The sequence below is a fragment of the Hypanus sabinus genome, chromosome 14 (assembly GCF_030144855.1).
Source record: "Hypanus sabinus isolate sHypSab1 chromosome 14, sHypSab1.hap1, whole genome shotgun sequence".
In the NCBI taxonomy this organism is placed as follows: domain Eukaryota; kingdom Metazoa; phylum Chordata; class Chondrichthyes; order Myliobatiformes; family Dasyatidae; genus Hypanus; species Hypanus sabinus.
Window position 1 is genome coordinate 34827447 of NC_082719.1, and position 19269 is coordinate 34846715.

The 19269-nt window shown below is 38.5% G+C and overlaps 1 protein-coding gene across 2 annotated transcripts in view; it reads left to right on the top strand.

Moving 5' to 3' along the window:
• Window positions 1–19269, top strand: part of tbc1d19 (TBC1 domain family, member 19) — a 129242-nt gene that overhangs the window by 2051 nt on the left and 107922 nt on the right. Inside the window, exons 1-3 of one of the 2 annotated variants that reach the window (XM_059989004.1) lie at window positions 5932–5991; window positions 6506–6564; window positions 8777–8849. In XM_059989004.1, coding sequence (XP_059844987.1) covers window positions 5955–5991; window positions 6506–6564; window positions 8777–8849 — 169 coding nt within the window. In that variant the 5' untranslated portion in view covers window positions 5932–5954. Of the gene's footprint in view, window positions 1–5931; window positions 5992–6505; window positions 6565–8776; window positions 8850–19269 lie in introns of those variants that run through there. The other variant, XM_059989003.1, reaches the window with a different exon arrangement.

Below are 19269 nucleotides of genomic sequence, written 5' to 3' on the forward strand. Positions count from 1 at the left end.
TTTGTTTAGTCATTCATAATGAGTTGAGATGTGCTTTCTGAGTTAAGAGACCATAAGACATGGGGGCCGAATTAGGCGATTTGGCACTTCAAGTCTGCTCCCCCGTTCCACAATAGGAAGCATCAGCTCCTCATCCATGTTATCTAGGCCTTTCAATACTCAATAATTTCAATGAGATTCCCTTCCAATATTCTTCTAAGCTCCAGCAAGTACAGGCCCAAAGTCATCGAACGCTCCTCACGTGTAACCTTTTCATTTCTCAAATTATTCTTGTGTACCTCCTCTGGTCCCTTTCCAATGCCAGCACATCTTATCTCAGATAAGGAGCACAGAACTGCTCACTGGACTCCATGCAGTCTGATCAGTGCCTTATTGAGACTCTGCATTACATCCTCACTCTTGTATTCTAGTCCTTTTGAAATGAATGCTAACATTGCATTTGCCTTCCTTACCATAAACTCAACCAGTAAGTTAACCTTCCCAGTATCCTGCACAAGGACTCTCAAGTCCATAGGCACCTCTGTTTTTTGATTTTTTTGAAATTTCTTCCTGTTTAGAAAATAGTGCCTTTATTCCTTCTACCAAAGTGCATGACCATACATTTCCCAACATGATACTCCTTCTGCCACTTCTTTGCCCATTCTTCCAATCCATCTAAGTCCTTCTGCAGACTCCCTGCTTCTTCAACACTACCTATTACTTCACCTATCTTTGGATCATAACGGCCCCAAAGTCATCATTTCCATCATCCAAATCATTGTCATGAAATGTAAGAAGAAGCAGTCCCAATACTGACCCGTGTAGAACACCACTAGTCACTGGCAGTGAACCAAAAAAGGCCCTTTTTATAGCAAACACGAGGAAATCTGCAGATGCTGGAAATTCAAGCAACACACACAAAATGCTGGTGGAACGCAGCAGGCCAGGCAGCATCTATAGGGAGAAGTCCTGACGAAGGGTCTCGGCCCGAAACATCGACAGTGCTTCTCCCTATAGATGCTGCCTGGCCTCCTGTGTTCCACCAGCATTTTGTGTGTGTTGCTTGAAGTCCCCTTTTATTCCTGCTCTCTGTCTCCGGCCAGTCAGCCAATCTTCTATCCATGCTAATATCTTTCCTATACTGTAATACCATGGACTCTTATCTTGTTAAGCAGCCATATGTGTGGTACTTCATCAAAGACTTTCTGAAAATCGAAGTAAGTAACATCCACTGACTCTCCTTTGTCTAACCTACCTGGTATTTCCTCATTGAATTTCAACAGATTTGTCAGTCAAGATTTCCCCTTGAGGAAACCATGTTGACTTTTGACTATTTTATCACGTGGCTCCAAGTACAGTGAAAACTTATTTTTTATAATGGACTCAGATCTTCACAACCACTGACGATGGGCAAATGAGCTAATAATTTCCTTTCTTCTGCCTCCCTCCCTTCTTGAAGAGTGGAGTGACATTTGCAATTTTCCAGTCCTCTCGAACCATTTCAGAAACTACCACTCCACAATCCCTTCGGCTACTCCTTCAGAACCCTGGGGTGTAGTCCAGCTGGTCTAGGTGACTTGTCTAACTTCAGACCTTTCAGCTTCCCAAGTGCCTTCACCTTAGTAATAACAACTACTACTTCTACTTCTACTCCCTGACACTCTTGAATATCTGGCATATTGCACGCTGTCGGAGCAGTGCTGCCAGGATAATCAAGGACAAGACCCACCCAGCCAACACACTTTTTGTCCCACTTCCCTCCGGGAGAAGGTTCAGGAGCATGAAGATTCGTACAGCCAGATTTGGGAACTGAATGTGTTATCTCATTAGATGCTGAAAAAGCCTTTGATAGAGTTGAATGGACATATTTATTTAATGCATTGAGAAACTTTAATTTTAGTCCTAATTTTATATCATGGATTAAATTAATATATTATAAACCTGTTGCTTCTGTTCTTACAAATAATTATAGATCCTCTTTTTTTCAATTATCTCGTGGTACGAGACAAGGTTGTCCTGTAAGTCCTTTATTATTTAATATTGCATTAGAACCTTTAGCTATTGCTATTCGTGAGTCTCCTAATATTTTTGGTATTATTCGTAATGAGAAGTTATACAAATTATCGCTTTATGCTGATGATTTGCTGTTATATATTTCTAATCCTAGTAGGTCTATTCCTGCTATTTTATCCTTGTTGGCTCAATTTGGTAGCTTTTCTGGTTATAAGCTAAACTTAGATAAGAGTGAGTTATTCCCTTTAAACGCGCAAACCTTATTGAATGACAGGATGCCATTTAAAGTTGTTACTGATAACTTTATCTATTTAGGTATAAAAATCACCAAGAAATATAAAGATTTATTTGGACTGAATTTTTTACCTATGCTTTATCAAATTCAACAACTTACTACAAGATGGTCTCCCTTATTTTTATCATTAGTTGGTCGGATTAATGCTATTAAAATGATGATTTTACCGAAATTTTTATATTTATTTCAAGCTTTACCAATTTTTATTCCTAAATCTTTTTTTGATAATATTGATTCAAAAATTTCCTCATTTGTGTGGCAAAATAAAAATCCTGGGTTAAGCAAAAGGCAATTACAAAAGTCTAAAAAAGATGGTGGTCTAGCTTTACCTAACTTTAGATTTTATTATTGGGCGAATAATATTCGTAACCTAATGTACTGGAAACTAGATTTGGATTCACCTGTGTGCCCACAGTGGGTAAATTTGGAATGTAGTGAGGTAAAGGGATATTCTATATTTTCCGTTCTTGGTTCTTTTCTTCCTATTGATTTAGCCAAATTCAATAAACAGATATCTAACCCTGTTGTCAAACATACACTACGAATTTGGTTTCAATTTCGCAAATTCTTTAATCTGAAAAACTTTGTTCTGGACAGCCCTATTTTATGTAATTTTTTTTTCAAACCTTCACTGACAGATCAAGCTTTTAGCATATGGAAAAGGAAAGGTATAAAATGTTTTCGTGATCTTTTTTTTGAAGGTACTTTGATGTCTTTTGATCAACTTTCCAACAAATTTGAATTACCTAAATCTAATTTTTTTAGATACTTACAAATTAGAAATTTCTTACATAAAATTCTTCCATCTTTTCCTAATTCAACTCCATCGGATTTTTCAGATTTGATTTTTACTTTTAATCCTTGTCAGAAGGGATTAGTAGCTTTTATTTATAACATGATTATGAAGATACAGCCAGAAATATCGGATAGAATTAAACAAGTATGGGAAAAAGAACTTCGATGTAATATATCAACAGATAAATGGGAAAAAATTTTACAAATGGTTAATTCCTCTTCTATTTGTGCTAAACATGCTTTAATACAATTTAAAATTGTACATAGAGCTTATATGTCTAAAGATAAGCTTGCCTGATTTTACTCCCATATCAACCCTCAATGTGACAGATGTCACTTAGAAGTGGCTTCATTGACCCACATGTTTTGGGCATGTCCCACTTTACATAACTATTGGAAGGACATCTTTGATGTCATTTCCTCAGTATGGAATATCGATTTACAACCCCATTTTATTACTGCAATTTTCGGTATACCAAATGAAAATGGCAATCAGCTCTCCCCTTCAATCAGACGAATGATTGCCTTTGTAACATTAATTGCCAGAAGGTCTATATTACAAAACTGGAAAGAAGTAAATCCTCCTACTACATCTCAGTGGTTCTCCCAAACTATTTCCTATCTGAGTTTGGAAAAAATTAGAAGCACTATTTTTGATTCTTCAATTAAATTTGAAGAAACCTGGGGACCATTTATTCGACACTTTCATATGAATTAATTTGGCCTATTTCAGATCCTTTTCTCTACTTATCCTTGTTCAGGTATGGAGTTCCGGAGTTTTTTTCTTGACACCATCATATATTTATAAAGTGCTATTATTGCCCATGTTAGTTTAGTTTAGTATTTTTTTTTCAATATATATTTTCTCATATATATTTTCAAATTTTTTTTTCTTTTTTGATGATTATTTTTGTTTTTTTTCATATATATTTATATAGACTTGATTGATTTATGTACCTTTTGTTGATTGATGTTTAATAGGATATTATTATCCTATTACTAATGTAATTTCAAGTTTATTGAATTTGTAATCTATTCATTATCATGTGTTGTTTTTTTTTATATATGAAATTTAATAAAAAGATTGAAAAAGAAAGAAAGAAAGATTTGGGAACAGCTTCTTTCCAACCGGGATAAGACTGCTGAACAGATCCTGATCTGGATCTGGACCGTACCTTCCAAATATCTGGACCTGACTTGCACTACCTTAGTTTCCCTTTTCTATTTTCTAATTATGATTTATAATTTAAATTTTTATTATATTTACTTTGATTTGTACTTAAAGGAGAATAAAGCGCAGAAACAAATATTACTGTGATGATTGTACGCTCTAGTATCAATTGTTTGGTGACAATAAAGTATATTGCTAGAGCCTACCACAGTGAAGACTGAAGCAAAATACTTATTAAATTTTTCCGCCATTTCTTTGTTCCCTATTACTACCTTTCCTGCATCATTTTCTAGTGGTCCAATATCCACTGTCACCTCTCCTTTACTCTATATAATTTGAAAAAAACTTTTTATATCCTCTTTTATTTTGTTGACAATTGTGTCTTTGTGTTTCATCTTTTCTCTCCTTATGGCATTTTTTGTTGCCTTCTGTTGGTTTTTAAAAGCTTCCCAATCCTCTAAACTTCCCATGAATTTTGCTAAATTATATGCCCTCTGTTTGCTTTAATGGTGTATTGACTTCCCTTGTCAGCCACAGTTGTCTAATTCTCCCTTTAGGATGCAGCTATCCTGTGCCTTCAAAAACGCTAGCCATTGATATTCTGCTCTCATCCCTGCCAATCGATTTTGCCCAGCTCCTCTCTCATGCCTCTGTAGTTCCCTTTACTCCACTGTAATACTGATACATCTAACTTTAGGTTCTCCCTCTCAAACTGCAGGGTGAATTCTATTATATTATGATAATTCCATCCCAAGGGTTTTTTTTTAACCTTAAGCTCCCTATTCAATTCTGGTTTATTATACAGCACCCAATTCAGAATTGCCTTTCCCTTAGTGGGCTCAACCACAAGCTACTCTAAAAAGCCATCTCAAAGGCATTCTACAAATTCCCTCACTTAGAATGCAGCGTCAACCTGATTCTCCCAATTTATCTGCATATTGAAATCCCCTATGACTATTGTAACATTGCCATGTTTACATGCCTTTTCTATCTTCCATTGTAATTTGTATCTTACATCCTAGCTACTATTGAAAGGCCTGGATACAGCTCTTATCAGGGTCTTTTTACCCTTGCAGTTTCTTAATTTTTCTCACAATTAATGTCAGGTGTTCCTTGGTCCTAACATATAGGTTAAGCAGTTTCTCCTGTGGAAGTTTTGTTTTGCCTCTGTTTTGTCCTAACATTTGCATCTTGCAGCACATCATAGGATGGATGTATCTTTTGTTGGTTGACCTGTGCATTGCAGTTTGGCTCTTAAAAAAATGTAGCACTTGCCTTTCACTTGCACAGGTTTATTCCTTTGTGGCAGAAATACCTCATGTTTGCCCTGAAGAGATGGTGGAATTTGTAGCTTTGCATGTTCTTTTTAATCTACATTATGTATACCTACATTTTAACTGGATTTATTAATTTAAATCCTTATGCTATTGACTACCTTATTTCAGTTGTCAAGGGTCTTGAGATCTGTTATTCTCTTTCAAACTTTATAGCAATGTCATATATGCCATTCTCTGTTTTAAGACTTGTCTCTTCACCCTGTGTGATTAAGTAATAAACAAAATTTGGCTCTAAGTACTTTCTGTGAAGTATACCAGAAAGTTTTAAGTAAATATATATTGTGTTGTTCATTATTGGACTCAGGAACTTTACAAACCCGTTTCTTAAAATAACAGGAGGAGGTGTGAGGTCAACCCACACAAAATGCTGGAGGAGCTCAGCAGGTCATACAGCATCTATGGTAATGAATCAACAGTCAACATCTCGGGCTGAATCTCTTCATCAGGACTGGAAAGGAAGGGGGAAGATGCCAGAATAAGAAGGTGGTAGGAGAGGGGAAGGAGTACAAGCTAGAAGATGATAGGTGAAGCCAGGTGGTGGGGGAGGGGTGGCTGAAGTAAGAAGCTAGGATGTGATAATTGGAAAGGACAAGGTCTGAAGAAGAAGGAATCTGATAGGAGAGGAGTGTGGACCATGAGAGAAAGGGAAAGGGAAGGGGCACCAGGGGGAGGTGATAGGCAGTTGAAGAGACAAGACCAGAGTGGCAAATAGAAGAAGAGGAAAGTGGCAGGGGAAAAATTGCCGGAAATTGGAGAAATCAATGTTCATGCCATCAGGTTGGAGGCTACCCAGGAGGATGAGGTATTGCTCTTTCGACCTGAGGGTGGCCTCTTCGTGACAGAAGAGGAAACCATGTCTGAGGGACTTTAGTAAAAAATATTTAAAAATTTGTTCTTTGTTCTTTTCTGATTCAGCAAGAAGCATTCACTCATGTATTCCCAAACAAAGGAGATGGGCACAAGTGCTAAATGCTGTAAGAAATCACTTTATTAGAGTTATTCAAAGTATGCAATACAGAGAGAAAGGTAAATGATTACTGAAGTAGCAGTACAGAAAACAAATAGTTCTTATTGTCCACTCAATGAGCTGGTCTGCATAATTATGGAGGGGCACCACAGATCCAACAACCTTTCACGCAGTCTTTTCTTTCCAACATGCTTGACGTCCTTGTCCCTATCTCCACTAGCACTGGTTGTGACACAGTCCAAGAGAAGATTCCCACCCTTGAACAAAGAAATTGCCCCTTTTTATACTGTTCAAAACCAGTTTTATCCCTCATAACCTTCAGCCTAGACACAGACTACTCAAACTTAGAGACAGCAGGTGTGTAATGCAGAAAACATTCTTCACTGGTATTTAATCTTAATTACTTGTATTCAAAATAGAGTCAAACCATTGGTCAATAAGGGGGGGAGAAGCCATTACAGCAGCCCAAGATGATACCATTTTGTCTTTTGATCAAACTTTTTATCTGAGCATGGACCAAGGAGGTGTCACATTTAACTTTTTCTTTACTGAAACAGAAGTAGCCAGCAGTTGGATAAACAGGGATTAATCAAAGTGAGATCCTTCCTGACTAATTAAATAAATTTTTTTAGGAGCTGATTAAGTTACCTTTGGGGTAGTGTGGTTGATATAGTCTATGTAACTTAAGTAAAACTTTTGACAAGGTCTCAAGTGGGAGACTGATCCAGAAGTTCCTTTAAATATAGCAAAAACACCACATTTGAGTTTGCTGACAACACTATTATTGTTGGCCAAGTCAAAGGTGGTGATGATTCAGCATATAGGAGGAATATTGAAAATCTGATTGATTGATGCCACAGCAACAACCTCTCATCCAATGTCAGTAAAAACCAAACAGATGATAATTGACTAAGGGCGGAAGGAATTGGGAGTCTATAAGTCAGTCCCTGTAAGAGGATTGGAGGAGGAGAAGGTCAAAATCTTTAAATTCTGTGGCATTACCATATTAAAGGATCTATCCTGGGTTCAGCCTGCAAGTGCCATTACAAAGAAGGCACAGTAATGTCTCTACTTTCTTAGAAGTTTGTGCAGATTTGGCATGTCAGCTAAAACTCCGATGAATGTCTGTAGATGCACGGTGGAGAGTATCCTGACTATTTGCATCACATCCTGGTATGGAAACACTAATGTCCAAGAATGGAAAAGCCTACAGAAATTGGTGGATAAAGCTCAGTCCATCATAGGAAAAGCTCTTCCCACCATTGGGCACATCCACAAGGAACACTGCCATAAAAAAGCATCATCAAGGACACCCACCATCCAGGCCATGCTCTCTTTTTGCTGCAGCCATTGGGAAGGAGGAACAGGAGCCTTAGGTCCCACATCACTAGGTTCAGGGACAGTTATTACCCTTCAACCATCAGGCACCTGAACCAGTGTAGATAGCTTTATTCACTTCAACATTGAACTGATCACTGAACACAACCTTTAGATTCATTTTGAAGGACTCTACAACTCATGTTCTCAGTTTTATTTATTTATTTTTATTATTATATATAACTGTTGTTTGCCGAGTGTTTGGAGTATAATAGCAATAAATAATTAAGAGTGTAAATGACATTGACTTACATGCTTCCAATATCATTATCAAATCAAGGCTGTTATCTGACTTTAGTGCTGTTTTCCTACTCTTTTTCCATAACCTTTGATTCTCTTAATAAATAGAAATTTTTAATTTGAGTCTTTATTGACTCAACTTTCACAGGCCTCTGGGATGGAGAATTCCAAAAATTCACCACTATCTGAATTTCTCTTAATTTCATTTGCAAATAGTTTACCAGCCCTTTTTTTAAAAAAAATCTAATCCATGGTTCTTAACTGGTTAACCAGGGAAACAATATACCTGCATTCACTCTGTTGAACCCCAGAATACTGCTCATTTTTCTAAACTACTGGCTGTTTACTCAGTCTTTCCACATAGGTTAGTAGATGGTCTCGTGAATTTTTATAGCACACTTTCAATGGCACATATATTCTATTTTTAGTTCTTGGAATCAAAACTTTGCACAATTCTTCAGGTGTGATTTCACCCAGGCTATATAATTGTATGACTTTTATATTTATATTATCTTAATCCTGACTAAACAGTTTCTCACTTGTTAATGTTTACTGTATCTCACACTGGAAGTTCTCACACCGTATCTCTGTCTTGCTTGCAGACAAGCCTACATAAATCTGAGGTGCGGGTTGAATCTTTGAAGGAGGATCTGAAGGAATTCTTGCGGAAATCAGGTAAAACAATACAACTTACAACTTGAATTTCTTAAATCTGAACAGATATTTAATGAAATAACAGTAGAAAATGTAGTACAGGTTGAGCACCCCCTATGCAAAATGCTTGGGTCATAAGTGTTCCAGATTTTGGAATATTTGTATCTATAATGAGATACCTGTGGATGGACCAAAGTCTGAACACAAAATCCATTTACTTTGCATATATAGCTTATGTCCAGTTGGTGCGAAGCTCAGAGTGACTAGTCCACAGTTGGAGCACAGTCTGACATGATAGAACTGGGTCTTTCATAGACTGTCTTAGTTGAAAGACCTCCCTCGACTGTGTCTGTTACCGGGTTCCAGCACTGCAATTTCAAACAGCCATCTGTTTCACAACAACTATGATGGCAGGAGGGGTAGTTTTATACAATATTTTAAATTATTTTGCGTATGAAACAATTACCCTCAATTTTCAGTTCTTTGTGATAGATATTTGCTTGTTTCATGTTCAGCATACTGTTAAGCGGCATATATTCACTCCAATGCTGATGAACCCACTCTTTCAGTACAGGACCTTCATTTTTCATTTTATGCAGTATTTTTCCATTCTTCATTGCATGTCTTCTCAGAACCCCCATCCATTGCCAGCAATCTCATAGTTCCCTTACCCTGCATTGCCTGCTTCTACCTCCTACCCAAGATCCACAAACCTGACTGTCTGGGTAGGCCCATTGTCTGTGCCAACTCCTGCCCCTCTGAACATGCATACTCATACCTTGACTCCGTTCTATCCCCCTTGGTTCAGTCTCTTCCCACCTACATCTGCGATACTTCTTATGCTCTCGATCTCCTCAGTAACTTTCAGTTCCCTGGCCACCTCATTGTCACTGTAGAAGTCCAGTCCATATGTACTTCTATCCTCCATCAAGAAGGCCTTAAAGCTTTCTGCTTCTTTCTCAATAAAAGAATCAACCAGTTCCCCTCCACCAACACCCTCCTCTGTCTGGCAGAACTGGCCCTCACCCTCAACAATTTCTCTTTTGGCTCCTCCCATTTTCTCCAGACTTGAGGATTAGCCATGGGAACCCACTTGAGCCCCAGCTATGCCTGCCTTTTCATTGGCTACAAAGAACAATCCATGTTTCAAAACTTCCCCAGTAATGCTCCCTAACTCTTTCTCTGCTGCTTTGACAACTGCATTTGTGCTGCTTCTTGCACCCATGTTGAATTCATCAATTTCATCAACTTCGTTTGAATTTCCACCTTGCCCTTAAATTCACTTGGTCCATTTCTGCCATCTCCCTCCCTTTCCTCAATCTCTCTGTCTTTATCTCTGGAGACAAGCTGTCAACCAACATCTTTTATAAACCTGTTTCCCATGGCTATCTCAACTATACCTCTTCCCACCCTAGTCTCCTGTAAAAATGTAGTTCTCTTTTCTCAGTTTCTTCATCTCCACTGCATCTGTTCCCAGGATGAGGATTTCCTTTCCAGGATATCAATGTCCTCCTATTTCACAGAATGGGGATTTTCTTCCTCCAACATTGATGTTGCCCTCACTCACATTTCCTCCATTTCCCGGACATCTGCACTCACCGCCGTCTTCCTGCCATCTTAACGGTGATAGAGTTCCTCTTGTCCTTATCAACCACCCCATGAGCCTCCGTACATCTTTACCTTTGCACATTTTTACCTTTCTCCCCACTCTCTGTTTTCCACAGCGATCGCTCCTTCTGCATTTCCCTTGTTCATTCATCCCTCCTTACTAATCTCCCTCCTAGCACTTACTCCTACAAGTGGCCAAAGAACATCTGCTCATTCACTTTGTCCCACAGCTCCAGAGTCCTTCCAGGTGTGATCAGATACACATAGAAAGGTTTAACTAATTAAACATACTAAAAACAAAATGCTAGCAATTAATTCAAAAATTGATTAATATTATAAAATCACTAATATGAATTTATCTTTTCACTCAAGATAAGTTACCTCTACAGCCCACCCCTGCTTTCATGAATGGATTGTGTTACATGATGAGGATAGTTGGGTGGCAGGTGGAGATGCATCTCTACCAAAGGAGATGTAAAGCGCTTCTTCCCTCCGTTAGCCTGCAGGTTACCCATGGGAAAGGTGTAGCACCTGCCTAGTGCCGTGATCAGAGTCACGTGAAGCCATGGTGGTGGATAGTTGTATGAGCGGTTGGTGCATATCGTGAGTCTTGGTTATGCGACAACAGATAGTCTATGAAGTGTATTGATAGTGGCTGGGGTCATCCATCTTGTAAAACCACTGCCCAGAAGAAGGCACTGGCAAACTATATCTGTGGAACAATTTGCCAAGAACAATCATGGTCATGGAAAAGTGGGGATAAATGTGAGGTGCATTAACCATTTCATCTCAGTAACTTGTTCTGTACCTAGTGCTCAGTTCGAGGTTAGATGAGCTGGCATCTGATCTCTAGTTCTTTCCTTACTTGTGCATTGCAGTGTTCAGGCATGGAAGTCAGGGAAAAGCTGATCCATGATCTATTGACAGGCTGTTCTTTGAAGAATTGGTGACTGATCAGTACATTGTAGACCAATATGTTTTGGAACATTTGTCAGAAGACAGGATACTGAATTTACAGATAAGCAATAAGCTAAAACTAGTAATCTACTGAAAGGCTAAAGTGACCATAACTAAGTCTAGTAATGAAGAAGGGAGAGTTAAGAATCAATATTTAGAATGTTAATAAGGCAAACAAAGTTAGTGATCAGACAAATTTGACAACAGTTAATTAGGGTGAACTGTTAAGGAGTAAGTCTAAACGTTGGAAAGTACATGGCAGCAAACAGGCAAGAGCAAACACATCCAGAGCATTTATGACAAAAGAGATACAGTACAGAGAAAAGCAAAACAAGAAAAAAACCAGCAATATTGGGAAACAAATGAGTTTGCAGATGTTGGGATCTGAAACAAAAACAGAGATGTTGGAAGAAATGAGCAAATAAAGCAGTATTTGTGGAAAAAGAAACCAGTTAATATTTCAGATCAAAGGCTCTTCCACAGAACTGAGAAAGAGAAAACACAAGTTAGTCTGAGTTGCACAGAGGTCGTGGGCAAGACAATGGGTGGGTCAAAGGGAATGGGTAATCAGGTAATGTTGACAGCAATTGAATGGAGAGTTTATTTGTGTAATGTGTTAGTAATGTATTGACACCTTTTGTGTTTTCTGTTCAACTGGGACATACTGAGCATGCCAGAATACACAAATGTCATTGATACAATTTGTTATACAGATTGAAAGAATGTGAGCTATCTGAAGTTGGAGAATTCATTGTTGAGTCCAGTAGGCTGAACCATTTCCAGCATGCGGTATTGTTTCTACAACTTGGGCATCTTTGCAATGGGGAGGAGGCTACAAATAAAAAGGTTAGATTAGGAGTAGAATGGTGAATTAAAGAGGGAGCATCTGGAAGCTGAGGATCACTCCTGTGGACTGAGCACAGTCCTCTGCACAGGAGTCACTCAGTCTGAATTTGGTTACCCAAATTTAGAGGGTCTATATTGTGATTCACAGAATACAGTAAACTAGATTAGAAAACATGCCATTGAAGGAAAAGCAATGATTGTAGGAAGGAAAAAGGTGAAAGGTCAGGGGTTGTATCTCCTGTGGTTGCATGAGAAGGTATCATGGACAGGGAATAAGGGACATACCTGGAAGTCATGGAATGAACAGACAATGCTAAATATAGAAGCAGAGGAGACATAACTTTGAATGTGAAAGCTGGTGTTAGAAGGTGAATGAGAAGGACATTCTTCAGTCATCTGTCTTCACCGGTGAAGAGTTCCTTGAAAAACAGTCTTTCTCAAGAAAAGGACCACATTTTGCTTTGTAAATACAGTGGATTTTGGTTAATTGGAACACATCAGGACCAGTACATTTTGGCCCAATTAAGTGGCTGCCCCAATTAGCTAAAGTTTCATGGAAATAATTAAAAAGGTATATTAAAAAAGGGCAATCTGTCATTTAACTGAGTAACAATTATGTATTTATCTGAAATACAGAACAAATTGGATCACTAACAATACTACACAATACTATAAAGCTGTGTATTAGTCCCTTATAGTTATCAACAGAGGAACTCATTCAGTGTATGGTGTTGCGTTCTCTTGATTGACTGTAAATGAATAAGATCAGCACAGACACCTAGTGTGGATAATGGACTGCCTTCATACAATCCTTTTGATGATTGCATCCTCCAAATCTTCATTTTCATGTAACATTCAAGATAATTGTCGATACCTTCAAATCCTTCATAGGTCCTAACTTGCTGAAGTAGTGAAACTTGTTTCATTTTCACTCTTGGCCATTTCTAGCTTCTCTAAGTCTGAATGCTTGAAACTGTAGTGTATTGTCTTTTTGCTTATTTTTCGCCAACTACCAGTTACAAAAATCACTGGTTTTTGAACAGAAGTGCATGCAACTGCCGTTATTTAAAAACTGTTCATTCTAAAGCACTCTTAAGGGCCACACAAATGCATGCGACTGACTCTAATTAGAAACTGTTTTGCAAGTCTCCTGCCTCAATTAAATTACACAGTGTCTCAAATAAACAAGGGGAATCCTGGCTATTTTCTTGATTAGTTTTTGTTCTTTGACCGATGGCCCAATTAACTGGAATCCACTGTACAAGGAAGAGTCTGATTGATTACTAAAGAACCAGAGGGAAAGTGAATTCTGAAATATGAAGCAAAACAAATATATGCAAAGCATTGATGTGGCAATGTAAAAAGGAATGTGGAATTGTTATGCAGGTGCATAAATAGCAAAAGGGTGACACAAGACTGTGTGGAGGTTATTAGGGGCAGAATGAGATCTTGGTCATGACTGATAAGGTCTTAAGTAAGACTTTTGCATTTGCCTTCACCAGGGAAAACTGTGATTTCACACTAGTATTGAAGGAAGAGTTATTTGAGACACCAGACACATTAAAATTTGTATCATGGAGGTATTAGAAAAGTTGGCTAAACTTAAAGTTAGTAAATTGCTAGGACCAGATAGATATATCCTAGATTTGTAAAGAAGTATGGACGGAAGTTGTTGGGGTACTGACCACCATTTTCCAATGCTTTTTTAAAATATAGGATGGAAGTACGTGCAAAATAATCTGTTACTGTCTTGTTCAGAAAAAGGTAAAAAGGAATAACAAGAAGCCCAGCAACCACAAGCCAGTCAGTTTAAGCTTAGTTATGAGAAAAAAACCAGCATGGAGTTGTGTAGTGTTTAACCAATTTCATTGAGTTTTTTGATGAAGTAACAGACAGTCGATGAAGGTAATGCAGTTGATGTGTACATTAACTTCCAGAGGCCTTTTGGTAAGGTAACAGCAAAGTTGAGGCATATGACATAAAAGGGATATTAATAGCAGTAAATAAAGTTGGTAAAGTAACAGATTACACAAGGTTTTGGTGAATGATTGTTTCTTAGACTGTGGAAGGTGAGCCCAGGGATTGGTGTTAGAGCTATTGTGATTTTTTTAATCTATGCTGATGATATGGATTTGTTACAATTTCAAAATTTGGAGAGCAGCAGTATTGTGAAAGAGACAATAAAAGATTGTAGCAAATGTCATCATGCATTCCAGCAACAATGTAGCATCCCCACAGTTTTCAGTACAATGACGCAAGCTACAATAACAACAGCAACAAAACACAACAGAAAATCAAGCCTCTTTCCTCCCTTTCATTCACACACACATACATACAGGCCTGACTAGGCCTCCAACCTCCAATGACTGATGGTCATTGGGTCTCTGACTTGCAGTGGACTTCCAGACCTAGGGCTTCAGCTATTGGGCCTCGACTTCCTTATTCTTTGGACTTTGCCATTTGGGCGTCAATCTTGTAGGATCCCAGGACTTTCTGATGACAGGACCCTGAATTCTGGTCTTGCTGAACTTAGGGGTCATCAGCCCTCTTGCCTCCTGCCTGCATGGACCTCCAACCCTAGGACCCACTGACTCAGGGGCACTTACTGACCCAGGGGTTCTCCGGGCCTCATTCTTGTTGGTGTTCATCCTCAGCACTTGTCAATTTGGCATTCATCCACAGGGGTTGTTGGACCTGGACTCCCAGTCTGATTTTAACTCCCCACATCCCTGTCCCTAAACACTAAACTAACACATTCTGTCTCCAAAACAATCTGTACAAGCCTAAAACAAACAAAGTTTGTGCCACAATCTCGATGGACATTGTAGCTTGGCACTAACTTGTCCAGAAATTTAGCAAGTGGTAAGGAAGACAAATCTACATTGTCCTTTATTAAACAACATGCACAAATTACTAGAGAAACTCAGCTTTTCAGGCAGGTAGTCATTCTTGCTGAGTTGCTGAGTTCTTCGATCATTTTTTATGTGTGTTGCTCAAGATTTCCAGCATCTGCAGAATCTCTTGTGTCTCATTGTTATCCTTTTTTGGTTGTTATAGTTGTTCACTGTACTAGCGTGTCCATGCCAGGAGGACTTTGCGTAATTTTAGCCCCATTTGTTTCAGAGAAGATATACTGTCATTGGACGTAGTCCAAAAGAGTTTTACCAGCCATTTTCCTGGGATGAGACAGTTGCCCTTTCATAAGTGGGTAAAGAAATTAGATTTATATTCTTTGGATTTTCAAAGAATGAGGTGTGATTTTATTGAAACATTTACATCCTTCAGGGCCCTGATAATGCAGAGGTTGTGAAGTTTCCACCAAAGTGAGAATCTTGAATGAAAGGACTCGGTTACAAGATTTGGTGGTGATGGGGATGCACATCGTTTTAAACTGACATGGATAGAAATGAGGATGGTGCATCTCTGGAATTCTGTACCCCAGATGTTGTGTAGGCTAAAAAAACTGGCATATTGAAAAAGGGAGTAGATACAGTTTTGAAAGATCAGGGATTGAGGGCTATGGAGAACTGTCACAGAAGAGATGAGGCCTGGGATAGATCAGCCATGATCATTTTGAATGGAGGTGAGGCTTAAGGAATAACAACCTATTCTTGCTCCTGTTTTCTTTTGTTCTGTTGTAACCGCTCCAAGAACTTGTGAAATGCATAGTACAATGGTAAACCTGTACTTAAACCTGAATGCAAAGGCTGCATTGTGCCTGAGTAACCCAGGTCAAAATATTGAGGTAAGAGCAACATCATAACCAATCAAAAAGCTTCCAGAAATGTTAAAGAAGATTAAAAAAAAATACTCCATAAATCAAGAACGGTAATGTAAAAACACAAAATGCTGGCAGAACTCAGCAGGCCAGACAGCATCTATTGGAGGAGGTAGTGATGATGTTTCAGGCCGAAACCCTTCATCAGGAGTCATTGTTCAAAACTAGAGGAGTAAATCCACCAGAGCTTGTTCATGTGAGGGACCAGTGTTTAGGGAGGACAAGGATACAGTTATTTAGAGCAGCTGAGTTGCTGTGAGGTGGAGTTTGAAGCAGAGGGTGGGGAGTAGCACTGGGTGATGAATATTCCACAGACAATATTGCCTCGTGGCTATTGTTCCTATGAAAATCTGAACAACAGTGTAGTGGTCTGCGATAATGTCATGGTTACCAATGATATTATTTGTAAGTTCTGGAGAGAGATGCTGATAAATTGTTGATTTCCTAGCAGAAACCCTGAGGAATGTACAAAAGTTGCTTAAGTTTGGCTACAGTATTCATGACCTTACATAAGATGATACTGGGGCATTTTCACTTGCCCTTTGAAAATGCCTATGGAGAAAAAGTTATGGAGTCATTCAAGGGTGAAAATTCAAGTTAGAAGCAGAGAAGTGGTTATGGATTGAGATGAAAGTGGGGAAGTACTTAAGTGTAGAAAATAATTTATAGGAGAAAACAAGATGATACCTCTTGTTCTCAAGTTTAGAATTAAGAGCCACACTCTGAACTCTTAACTCTTAATTCTTAATTCTTAACTCTTAATACAGTCATTCTGCAGTACTGAATGACTACAGATCAAAAGCTTGGCCAAAAATCTATTTGAATAAACTAACCAAACATTACGATGGCTTTCCCATTCTCCTCTTTTAAGAGAAATTATTTTGAGGCCCATCTCAACTTGGTTTCATATGCATGGTTATCTAGCTGGTCTTGTTCAAATTACATCTTTATTTTTAGAATGCACCAACTTGCGTCAATCTCTATATGACTAAACCAATTCCCATGATTAAGAAAGGTGGCATTTTGTAATCTGAGTCCTGTTCATAATTCATTGGAAGACAAACTGTATGCAAGAGAAACCAAAATATTTTGCATGACATGTTTTTCTTGTTTTGTTATGATAAGGTGTCAGAGTGTAATTTAAAGAACTTGTTGACATTTGCAAGTTTCAGAAATTTGTATCCTCCTTGTTTTCAAGGGTTGGGGAAAATGACCTGTCAAAGTGGATCAGTTTCCTTGTCCACTTTCAACCCACTTTAACTGACGAAGGTGCCTTTGTCTTCCATAATTTTCAATTCATCAATTCTTCAATTTTTTTTAGAATAAAGTTCATCTTTTCAGCATTCCATTAACTACTTTTCAAGGACGTTATTGTGCAAATACAGTTGATTCTGATTAATTGGGACAGTTTGGGACCAGTACATTTTTGTCTAATTGAATGAAGTTTCATGAAAATATTTTAAAATATTAAAAAAAAGACAAACTACCACTTAACTGAGTAATAAATTATGTATTTAAATGAAATACTACAGTACTGTACGTATACCAATATTACTGCAGTACAATAAAACTGTTTTAGTTCCTAATAAATCTTGATAGAGGAATTCATCCATATATGCTTCTGTGTTCTTGGCAGTGTGGAGGATCAGAGGGATCTTGGGGTCCGAGTCCATAGGATACTCAGAGCAGCTGACTCTGGTTAAGAAGGCGTACGGTGTACTGGCCTTCATCAATCGTGGAATTGAATTTAGGAGCCGAGAGGTAATGTTGCAGCTATATAGAACCCTGGTCAGACTCCACTTGGAGTACTGTGCTCAGTTCTGATCGCCACACTACAGGAAGGATGTGGAAACCATAGAAAGGGTGCAGAGGAGATTTACAAGGATGTTGCCTGGATTGGGGAGCATGCCTTATGAGAATAGGTTAAGTGAACACGACCTTTACTCCTTGGAGCGACAGAGGATGAAAAGTGACCTGATAGAGGTGTATAAGATGATGAGATGCATTGATCATGTGGATAGTCAGAGTCTTTTTCTCAGGGCTGAAATGGTTGCCACAAGGGGACACAGGTTTAAGGGGCTGGGGAGTAGGTACAGAGGAGATGTCAGGGGTAAGGTTTTTACTCAGAGTGCATGGAATGGGTTGCCGGCAACGGTGGTGGAGGCAGATACGATCGGGTCTTTTAAGAGACTTTTGGATGGGTACATGGAGCTTAGAAAAATAGAGGGCTGTGGGTAAGCCTAGTAATTTCTAAGGTAGGGACATGTTCGGCACAACTTTGTGGGCCAAGGGGCCTGTATTGTGCTGTAGGTTTTCTGTGTTTTTATGATTGGCCATAAATGAACAAACCAACACAGAAACCTAGCTTCCTGCATGAAGTAGTATCAAAAGTCACTGCTTTTTAATTTGGCATCGGTCGGCCTGAATGAATAACATAATACAAACAGATGCAACTGATGCTATTTAAAAACCGTTTGCTCTAACACATTGTGGTGTCTAAAGATAACAAGTGCAAGCAACTAGTTAGAAACTTGCATCTTCCAAATCTATATTTTTATTGTAACTTTCAGGATGATTGTTGATGCCTTCAAATTGTTCATAGTTCTTAATTTACTGAAGTAGTGAAATCGTTTCGTTTTTGCTCCTGGCTGAATCTTGCATCTCTAAGCCTGAATGTTTGAAACTGCAATGACCCAAGCAGTTTTGAATTGTCTTAGTGTTTATTTCTCACCAACTATCAATAACAAAAAATATTGCTTTTTGAGAACAAACACACGCAGCTGGCGCTATTTTAAAAACTGTTCACTCTAATGTGTAGCATCTAATTGTCACACAAATGCACTCAACAGATGCTAGGTAGAAATTCCCCCTCCCCCTCATCCTTCTCCCACTTTCAAATCTCTTACTATCTCTTTTTTCCATTAGTCCTGATGAAGGGTCTCGACCCGGAATGTCGACTGTACTTCTTCCTATAGATGATGCCTAGCCTGCTGCATTCCACCAGCATTTTGTGTGTGTTGCTTGAATTTCCAGCATCTACAGATTTCCTCATGGCAACAGTCTCCTGTCCCATTTAAGTGGCATAGTGTCCCAAATAAATGAAAAAAAAATCCCGGCTATTTTCTCGATTAGTTTTTGTTTTTTAAGAGTTGTCCCAAGTAAGCAGCTGCCCCAATTAACTGATGGCCTAATTAACTGGAATACACTGTATTTGCTGTATTGTGGAAACGCATACACAGAAAAGGTCCATTG